Source organism: Citrus clementina, unplaced genomic scaffold (genome assembly GCF_000493195.1).
Source record: "Citrus clementina cultivar Clemenules unplaced genomic scaffold, Citrus_clementina_v1.0 scaffold_1, whole genome shotgun sequence".
Classification (NCBI taxonomy): domain Eukaryota; kingdom Viridiplantae; phylum Streptophyta; class Magnoliopsida; order Sapindales; family Rutaceae; genus Citrus; species Citrus x clementina.
In genome coordinates, this window is record NW_006263303.1 from 10,571,904 (window position 1) to 10,583,455 (window position 11,552).

Sequence of the window (11,552 nt, forward strand, 5' to 3'; positions counted from 1 at the left end):
TAGACTATTTTTGTCCATAAACAAAATAGTTGGGTAAAGCACCCGTAACTTTGTTGGCACCAAAAAGTGGGGTTTTTTTTAATTGGTTTGGATATTTTAGTCATTTTACAAGTCAACTAACGGTCAACTCGTATGTATACTAACGGCAGGGAAGGTAAGTGAGAATACAATCAATCTCGCCATCTAAGTGAAATTATATCAAACCTCAGGGGAGGTTTCTAAAAATAGCCTGAGAAAAAAATGAAAGGGATTTGGGAAAAAATAGAAAGCTTTTGAGCTTTTTCTTGGGGTGGGAAGAATGAGCGCCAATATGGAAAATTTAACGCAATTTTAGAGATTTTTTATAATAAATTCTATAGCGCTTAATAAAAAGTTATAAAGTAACTTTTCAATATTTATTTTATAACTTCTTTACAATTACGCTATCCTAAGTATATATTTATTTGGCATTTTTAAAAAAATGTCATAATATAATGTTATAATATGGGCGCCAATCTAATGAAATTTGGCACCTAAAAAAACATTTTTTAAAATTTTTTTCTATAGCATTTTAAAAATGTTATAATTTGTTTTTTTCCAATAGCTTTTACAAAAAATGTCATAAAAACTATTAAGTAACAATTTATTTTATAACTTTTTTTACGAAACGCTATGCTAACTAACATTTTTATAACTTTTAAAAAATATGTCATAATAGTAATGTTATACATATAATAAAATTTCAGTTTAATAGCAGTTTTATGAAAAATGCTATAAAATGTATGATTGTGATGACATTCGATATAAAATGCTATAATAAATTATATTTGTTGTAGTGTATAAAATTGTGCAATTTTAAAAAGTTAAAAACCAACTCTCTTAAATCCCGCAGTTTTAAAGTGTGTCCGCATGAAAAATAAATGAGGGCACCCGACTATATATATATATATTGAGCCACGTGGTTCAATGATATAACGCTATTACACTATTAAACCATATGGTTTAATAGCTTTCCCAAACTTTAATAAAGTTTAAGACTTTTACATCCCGTTAGGACAACCAATAGAAGTTTTATATAATAGTAAGGGCTAGTTTGGTAATATTTTAATTTGCAAAATAATTGACGTTATTTGTACAGTAAAAATAAGTAACTTTGAAGACAATCGATTAAATGTTTGATAAAGTTGCTTTTCAAAAGTGTTATGAGTTTTGAAAACAATCGTATGTATTTAGTAAATCTTTTATTAAATTGCTATAAGAATACGGATGACTGAATGAACATAAGATTAAATAAAATTTATTTGCACGCATGTGCGCGCGCGCGCACACACACACACACATATATAATAACTTTTTATTGTGTATATATAATAATTGATAATTAAAATAATAATAATAATAGTTTTTTTATTTTGTTATCTCAATATTATTGGTAATAATATTAATTTGTTTAAATTTCTTCATTTTATTTCCTAATTGATTAAGGATAATTTTAGATTTTTATAATATATGTGAGGAGTATATGTGGAATTGTAATAAGTGTGTAAAATTGATTTTCATAATTAGATTTTGAAAAGTTACTATTTTCTTACTTTTCAAAATCCATTGTGGAATGAAATGATTTTGTCAAGAGTGTATTTTCAAAAAAATTTACCATACATCAAAATTAACTTTTATTTTATAAAATCACTTTTGACCTTCCTAAACGTAATCCCAAATGAGCCTTAAATCAAATAATTTTGTTTTTTTAATTGCTATTTCATAAAAAATATTATTAATTAAATGTTAATTCATATAATTTATTAACAAAAGATTATCAGCCATTCGCCTAAAAATTGCTTTGTTACAAAAGTTCAAATTTGTTCAATTTTCCACCCATTGTTTACAATGGGTATCAATTATCCACCAAATAGAAAGAATTATCCTTCCAAAATAACTATTGCATTTACTTTTGTTGTTTAATAAGAGTAATTATAGTTTTTTTAGTGAATGGTTGATATAAATTGTTTATATTAAGTGTAAAATTAGATAAATTCAAAATTTTGTAATATTTTTCATAATGGGGTGAACTTAGGCTGCTGATAATACTTTACATTTATGAAACAACATAACTTCTACTAGGGGTGGGTAAGCGGTTCGGTTCTATGAACAAAAACCGAATGGTTTTAAAATTAAGGAACCGATTGGTTTTTGTTCGGTTCGGTTCAAAACCAAACCGAACCGAAAAATCGATTGGTTCGGTTTGATTTAATTATAAATAATTTATTTAATTGAAAATATATAAGCTAAAAACAAATCACTCAAATCTCAAATCCCTAGCGTTTGGTTTTTGCAACCCATCGCCTCCCTCTCCTCTCCCACTTCTCTCCCACGCCTCCCTCTGTTGCCTCCAACCTGTGCGTTCTCCCTCTCTACATGGCGCAGAACTTCAGCTCAGCCCCTCTCGGCTTCTTCCTCGTGAGCGTCTCTCCCTCGCGTCAACTTAGCTCCTCTCTTCCTCGCGTGCACGGCTCCCTTGCACAGCTCTTCCCCTCAAGCACGGTGACGCCGTCGTTAGTTCATAGGTTTGATGCATGTTTTTTTATGACTTTGGTTTTGGCCTTATTGTTATAACGGGTATTATTGTTGGGTGTAAATTATATAATTAGTTGAATATGGGCTGACTTAGGCTGTGTAAATAGAATTATTAGCAACTTTGTTGCCAATATTTTGATAAAGAAACTAAGAGTTGTAAATGGTAGAAAAAAGTTGCTTTCTTTTGTTGGGGCCGTGTCTATTTATTGAGTTATTCAATTGTTTGAATAATAGAAAGTGTTCTAAATGTGATAAGTTTTCCATGTTGGACAAGTGGAACATCAAGTCTACTTAATTCTGATTGTAATTAAGTGTTCAAAGATGATAATTAATGTGGAATATTCCGAAAAGACTCTAATTGAAGCATATTTAGTAACATAAGACATTATTTGGAGTTAGTTTGGAAGGGAGTTTGTTGCGTTGTGGAGAAAGAAACATCAGTTGAAGCATATAAGGAGACACTGGGAAGTTGATAAAATTAGGAACCTAATTTTTTTCCACACCCCCTCCCCCCCTTCCGTGATTATACAATTAAATATAGTTGAAAAATCTGAATCGAACCGAACCGAACCGAACCGAATTTAGAATCGAACCGAACCGAACCGAATTTAGAAACCAAATTGAACTGAATCGAAATATTTCGCTTCAGTTCAGTTCGGTTCCTAAATTCAGTTAGAATTTGGTTCATAATCTTAAGAACTGATCGGTTTTGGTGCCCACCCCTAACTTTCACTAAAGTAGATCAGGCATAATCATCCAATTAACTCTTCATGAGCCACATTTTTAAAAAATAATATTTAAAGTGAAACAATATCTGTTATTTAATTCAAACCATATCCTTGATCAATAAAATATTCAGATTCAACCTAACTAAAGATGAGACGTCCCAGCCTCTTGCACAATTCACACAGCTGCTTTTGCAACTTTTTTTTTTTTGGTGTATTAAATAATCCGGTATCCGAAAACCACATTGGACCCGACTAATTCAGATTTGAGCCGGATAGAACCACTAGGACGGTAAAGCTCTCCCAACAAGTATTTAATGCAACTGCATTCCTAAGCTTCGAACCGATAACCTTTGTTAAGGTAAAACAGCCCCAAACCAATTGATCTAAGTTTGTTTTTTGTAACTTCTTTTCTTAATGAAGCGGACACTCTCTCAATTACATAAACTACATAAACTAACGCAGCATTAATTAGCTGATTAAATGGGAATGATATTTCCTGGACGAGAGATTCTCAAGTATTCCTATTCTACTAGTTAATACATGAATTATATGTGTATATTTATTTTAAAAAATTATTATATAATTAATAATTATATTTAATTTATGTACTGATATCATACATAAATTGAGTGAGTATACTGCAATAAAAATATTCTAGAATTTCTCTTCGTGGACTGTTCATGCACCTTGACCCAGCGTTACTAGTTCTTGCAAACTTTTCTCGCATTGCTTGGCAACTTGTGACAGTGATTTATAAGAGGAACCGCTGTTGCTAGTAGCCTTTTGTGCACCGTATTTTAGTTCCATAGCTCTAACTCTTATCGATGAGTGCCCTTCTTTGTCCACCATAATCTTCCTTACCAGCATCTCAATCTCCTGCCTTGTCACTAAACTCTCCGTTGGCAACTCCTTTGATCGGAAAGCCACCCCGATCTCCTCCGTCAACATCGTAGCATTCATTTTCTGCTCCGCGTGTAGAGGCCACGCGATCATTGGCACACCGTTCACTATACTCTCCACGGTCGAATTCCATCCGCAGTGCGATAAAAAACCCCCAACTGAAGGATGTGCTAAGATCTCCGCCTGTGGGGCCCACTCTGGGACCACTAGTCCCACCTTGTCTGTCCGAGTCAAAAACCCGTGTGGCAGATAATCTTCTAATTTGCCGGCAGAATTATTGTCAACTACTGTCAAATACGAACCGGACACGTCATTTTCCACGGGAGGGCGTACCACCCAAATGAACCTTTGCTGGCTGAGTTCCAAGCTCCATGCAAGCTCCGTCATTTGTTTGGCTGAAAGCGTCCCACCACTTCCAAACGATACATAAATCACCGATTGACTAGGCTGCTCGTTTAGCCAATCCAGGATGATGACTCGGCTGTCAGAGGGCGACGTCTTTGTTGAAGGTGAAGCAACATCCGGGGATCTCACAAGTGGTCCAATAGCGTAAACAGGTGCTTTACAAACACGGCCCAACAAGTTATCGTCTCTCAAGGAACCAAGTGTTTTGGGCTCCAGATCATCCCACGTGTTGACCAAGATTCCATCGGACAGTGACATCTTCATCCCTATACTGGAAATGAAATCGAATATCGGCTCGTTTGGGTGTAGAAACAATTCCAAGGAGTCCTGGAATCGAACCGGCATACACCCAGGTAATTCCATTGGTTTTTCCAGGTTAAAGTGCTCATCTGTTAAAAGCTTTTTATCAATTGCAGGTGCATGTATGAAGCAAGCAAGAAACCATGCATTAGAAGCAATGAACATGTACTTGAGCAACCCGAACTCGTCCGCAACATCCATGGCCTCAGTGCCAAAAAAGTCAACAATCAAAGCCGTTGGACGGAACTTCATTGCAGAGATGGCTGATCGGAGTGCCGGTAAGGACTTGTGCATCAACACAAGTATTTTCTCTCCCAATGAAGCATCCGGGTTTACTAGGCTGGATATGTTCGCTAAGGGGAGTGTGACAGCGTTAAAGAGATTATTATTATTAGGGACGGCATGAACATTTGAGTTTGAGGCATCATCATGACTTGCCACAACAAACACAGTGACTTGGACATCATGGTGAGCGACTAGCCGTTTGCCTAGCTCAACGACGGGGATAAGGTGCCCCATACCAGGGCTAGCAAGTAGGCATATGTGAGGTTTTAATTTTGTGCTTTGCATGCCTATGGATTGGAACTTTTGGAGAGGGATGCGAGGAAATTATAAAGCCAATAAGCGCTGGGATTATCTTGGCTTGTGTTAGATGCATTACTTTCAGAACCTATTTATAACCAAAAATGAAAACGAATTGTTGCATTAATTGTTAGGATTTGGTTTAGTTTTGGAAATCATCTTTTTGTTAATTTAAAAAAAAGATATAATTAGTAGTTATTTAATAAAAATATAAAATTAATTAAATTTTAACCGTATATTATCGTGTATGCACAGATGGGAAAAGGTTAAAAACATTGCAGTTCGGATCCTGAATTTTAAGAGTGAAAAATGCTTTGATTCTGATTTTCCAAATTTTGACTAATTGCTAGCCACGTTTCTTGCGCAGTCACGCGTAACACACGCTGCCCCTGCGTGTTCCATGAATATGTAATAGAATATATTATCGCTAACAATTCACGTGCATTGTTAATTTTAGGTTAGATTGCCCTATCAAATTAATAATCTTTAATTTACCTCATAATTAATTATTGAAAACATTATTCTTTGAACCGCTTACCAGGGTTAACTGAATAAAATATGAGAATATATATACTTTTAATTTGAATTAAGGTACAATCTTTTAAAAATAAAAAAAAATAAATCTAACAAAACCAGCTTCGTTAAATTTCCACCAACTCAACCGAGCCCAGCATCTAAAATTTAAATTTTTCAAATCGGATTTGAATCAAGCAAATTTGTTTTGTCTTGAATGAAAGGAGGAAAAGTTGGAGCAAATTTGAATTTCGATCTCGTCAATAATTAAACCATAGTAATGTTTGGAATTTCTTTTAGTTTGTTCGGATAAATTTTTAGCTGCTGCCAATATAATTGATTATTCAGCTTTGTCTTAATTCGTTGTGTTCTTTAGTTGTTTCGAGATTCAGCACTCATCTCCTGGTTTCAAACGAACAAAATCCAAAAAATAAATAAAAATGTCTTCTTTATTATAAATAAAATAGATAAACTAAATTTTAAACTAAAACAAAGTATTTCAGGTACCTTATTAATAACTTATTATTACTAAGGTGGCATTTGACCTGAATTAATATGAACTCTGAACATGACAGAATAATTGAATGTGAATGATATGTTTATTTTTTTGACTGAATTGCTAAAAGTAAGAATTAAGATGTTTGTTTTTCAACTAAAAAACATTTGAAAACTAATATTTTATAGGGTAAAAGTTTATTTAGTCCCTATATTTTGATGTTAGTATTCATTTAGTCCCTATATTTTTAAAAATACCCCAAAACATCCTTACGATTAAATTATTGACACATTGCCATTACCTTTTGTTCCTTTGGACTTATTTTTACAATATTACCCTATTACAATAATGTTTCTTTTTTTAGACATTATTAAAAAGAAAAAATTAAATTACAAATTTAATACCAAAAAATAAAATAAAAACAAAAAAATATATTAATTTTTGTGAAACACTCTCCTCAGGAGTTAAAAATTAATTTTTCTAAAAAAATTGATAATATAATTTTTTACAATATTAATTTTTTTGACATACGTGAGCTTCCACAAAAATTAATATATAACTTTTTTGTTTTTATTTTATTTTTGGGTTTAATTTGATAATCTAATTTTTTATTAATATTAAAAAAAGAAACATTACTGTAAAAGTGTAATATTGTAAAAGTAAGCTAAAAAGAATAAAAAATAATGGCAGTGTAATATTGTAAAAGTAAGCTAAAAAGAATAAAAAACAATGGCACGAATGTCAATATTTAGCAGCAGTGAAGTTTTGCGGTATTTTTAAGAATATAAGGACTAAATGAGCACTAATCTCATAATATAGGAACTAAATAAGCTTTTACCCTATTTTTATATTTTTACCCTTACAAATTATAAATGTTAAACAAATGATAAACATCTCAAAGAACTTAAATAATATCATAACATAAATCATGTTCAATTGAATACAACCCTTTATGTTTTAAATTAGTATATCTTAATTAATTTTATTATAATCCATAAAAAATTATGAAGATAAATAATGCTAATTTGAAGAAAACAAAATGATAAAAATAATAATAGTCTACCACTATATTATCACAAGTTATAGATATCGTCAATAATGTTAATTGTTAAATTTTATATTAAGTAAGGATGAAATTAATTGATTAGATAGGGATATTTTGGAGATTATCTTTTAACGATATCACTCAAATTTTTTAAATTAAGTAAAAAACCAAAAAAAAGTTAGCTTAATAACTTAATGACTGAAAACTTTTGCTAAGTTGAAAAAGTAAACGAACTTAGTGACTTAGTTGATTGAAATTAAGTTAATTAAGTCACTAAGTCAAAAAAGAAATAGCCCTTGAGCTTTTGTTAATTAATTTTTTTATGATAGTCATCTTGAAACATAATACACGTATTTGTAGATTAAACAAGGGGGAAGAAAATGCTAGCTTTCCCATGTAGGACTTTTGTCTCAATAAATGGTGAAGACAACGTTTACAATATTCTCTTTTGGATTCACTATTTTGTTACATACAACTTTCAAGATAAGAAGTGGTATTGCATGTGCTTAATACTATCTTGTTAAAACCTTCTCAGTAAAGCCTAGTAGGAAAAAACTTAGTCAAAAGGAAAAGAGTACAATGCATATTTGTTCAATATAGCTACATAATTCTTCTCTTTAAAATATGCTCCCTTTGATGAAATGTCCTCTAAAAAATCATATATCAATTTTATTTGTTGAGTCAACGCATGCTAATATTGTGGACTAACTTCTAAATGTTGAAGTGGGCAAAGTTTTAGTAAAAAAATTAATAAAAGTATTTGTGCATTGTATTTGCTTGAAATCAATTTTTTTGCGTTGCTAGAACTCATGAGTATAGAAAAATTTTGGTGAGATATGCTTGGTTCTATGTCTCTTGATGTATCCTCCTCTAATTTGAGTAATAAAAGCAGCATTGTCTTCATATATAATCGTTGGAATGTCCATTATAGTAGTCAAATTGCACACTTTGAAAATGATGGACAATAGATCACAACCAAACACACTCGCTACTTGTTTCATGTAATGCAAGGATCTTCGACTGATTAGAGGAGGTGGCAGTAAAAGTCTACTTAGTATATAACCATGAATTGTTTTGCCACTATAAGTAGTAACATATCCTATTTGTGAAAGGATTTGTGGGGATCGGAGGGGTAGCCTGCGTCTGAATAATTGATAAGATCAAGATTCTCAATTGGTTCATTTGAATAAAATAACCCCAAGAACATTGTTTTGTGAAGATATAAGAAGATACGTTTAATGACATTCCAATGTTGTGAAGTTGGCGTTGAGCTAAATCTCACCAACAAGTTCACAAAATATGCAATGTTTGGTCTGATGCATTGAGTTAGATACAATAAAACACTGATTGCATTTAGATATGGTACTTTTAGAGCAACTATCTCTTTGTCATCTTCTTTATTGTAGATTGGACCATTTTTAAGCGAACAACTATCGAAATGCTTAATGGATGAGTATTATTTATATTTGAAAGGAATTTAGATCTATCATAAATAAATGTAGGCAATTAAAAATAAAAAATTAATTACTTAATTAATTTTTCGGAAGTACTGTTCACCGCAACTGTTCATGTTACTGTTTACCACACTATTCACAGTTACTGTTTATGAGTACTGTTTACGATTACTGTTCATCCGTATAAAAAATATTAATTTTTCAAAAACACAATAAAATGCAGAAAATAAATGACACGAAGATTTTTACATGGTTCGGATTAATCAATCCTACATCCAAGAAGCTACGCCTAGATGAAAAGCAATTCATTAAGTTAAGATGTTATAACCTATAGATTTACCAAACTTAAGACTCTCAATTATAATTTATCACTATACAGTTTAATCAACCTTAGACTGAATCTACTTCTCTTGAATAATTGCGACCCCTCTTGATCCACGATCCTCAAGGCATTTCGCAAAGTGATCAATATCAAATTTTCAATTCTTCAACATCTAGTGATCCAAGATCCACATAGACTCTCCACAGAGATGAAAAGAAGATAAGAAAAAAAATCAACACAACATGGTGCCCCAAATCCGGATTTTGTAGGGAGGAGGCCGAATTTTGCTTCTCTACTTTATTCTCTGTGTTGTGCGATCAAACTTCAATTGTGAAATACCTCTCTTTATATATGCACTAGAGTTTCACCAAAATAGCAAGTCTTAAAAGACTTGGATTTTTTCCAAATAAAAGTTTCTTTTCTCTTATAATTCCTATAAATCTGAATAGGAATAAATCTGATATTCTTGCCTTACTTGTCTCCCAAGAAATATCTAGAGCATTAATGACTTTATGTTTAAATCAACTTCTTGCTCTAAATAGATCTCATGTGCTAATTATAGAGTCTCATTATTAACTGACTTTCTAAATTAGACATCTAATTAAATTAGGAAACAAATATTCCTAATAAATTGGAATCTCACTAAATTAGGGAATTAATAAATTAATTCCTGTTACGAGATATGTAATAAATAAACTTTCAATTTAACTAGACTTGCCATAAAATGCCAACTCTATAAATAATGACCTTAACAATATTAGAACATTTTAAGATCTTATCAACATAAACAGATTGATGAATAAGTACTCCATTAGTTTTTATACTCGATCTGCAGTTTGAGACAATATTTTATTTTTCTTAAATCTTTCATTTCAAATTCTCTCTTTAAATATCCAGTAGTTTTTAAAAGATCTTAAGAGTTCCAATTAAGTTCAGGTCATCGACATAGACTGCTACAATTGCAAATCTAAATTCATATTTTTTAATAATATATATGGGCAAATATGATAATTTTTATATAATTTTTTAATCAAATATTCACTCAAATGATTTTACCACATGCACACAGATTGTTTCAATCCGTATAAGGACTACTGAAGCTTGATTAAACACAAATTACGATCTTTTGATTATATGCTTTGGGCATTTTGAATCCTTTAGAGATTTTATGTAAACATTAATGACAAGCGACCCATACAAATATGTAATCATTATGTCTATGAGATGCATGTCAAGTCTTTCTAAACTGCGAAACTAATTAAAAATCAAAATGTAATAAGATCTTTCATTGGAGAATACATACCTTCATATCAATATCCGGTCTCTGCAAGAAACTTTGTACAATTAATCGTACTTTGTATTTATTGATTTTATTATTTTCATTATATTTTTCACAAATATCCATTTATATCCAACAGATTTGATATTTTCAAGTGTCTAGACGATAGGTCTAAAAATTTCACGCTTAGTTAGAAAAGCCAATGCTGTTTGAATTGCTTATTTTCATTAAGGCAAATCATGCCTTGTCTCTATTCATTGACAATTTGATGCTTGAAATCATCTACAATTCAGTAGCTATTGTGAATAAAAAAACATTGTTGATGTTTAATTCATTAAAATCCCACATTCCCTTGTATAAGTATAATTTATGGACGTTTCCTCTTTTTTGTGTCTTCATATCTGTTCAGGAGTTACTGTCTCCTTAAGGACTTATATCTCTTCAAGGACCATCAGTTCATCTGAAACTAGTGATTCAAATAATGTGGATACATTTATAGCTCAAGCATTATTTTCAACAAGATCTTAATCTTTCATTCTCCTCTTCGGGGCTTACTTTCTTTACTGCCATGTTTTTGACTTGTAAAAGATAACTCATTAGCTACTTTTACACTTGATTGTTTAGTAGAAACAATCACCTGGGTTGGTGTCTTAGTAGCTGGAATATTTGATTTGGTGATTTGATTACTTTTGTAATATTTGTAATTGCATCTAGTAATTGATTTGTAATTTGTCGCAAATGTTCTATCCTTCATACTTTATTTTCATAGTGACTGATACAAAGATCTAAATGAGACAAAGCAAAAACTTTCCAAGAAAGTCCATGCGTTACTTCAGGAGGTTTTCCACCGCTAGTGATGAAAAAATTATCTTATCAAAATGATATTCTACAAAACGTGTAGCAAAAAAATCACCCGCCAGAGATTCAAGACATTTGATAATTGAAGATGAGTTAAAACCGACATAAATCTTCAAA

At 31.3% G+C, this 11,552-nt stretch overlaps 1 protein-coding gene across 1 annotated transcript; it reads right to left on the reverse strand.

The window, feature by feature from the left end:
* Window positions 1–3,922: 3,922 nt before the first annotated feature.
* LOC18054497 (UDP-glycosyltransferase 72E1) lies at window positions 3,923–5,533 on the reverse strand. The gene has a single exon (XM_006451441.2). The coding sequence runs from the start codon at window positions 5,454–5,456 to the stop codon at window positions 3,960–3,962; it is 1,497 nt and encodes a 498-aa protein (XP_006451504.1). The 5' UTR covers window positions 5,457–5,533; the 3' UTR covers window positions 3,923–3,959.
* Window positions 5,534–11,552: the final 6,019 nt, after the last annotated feature.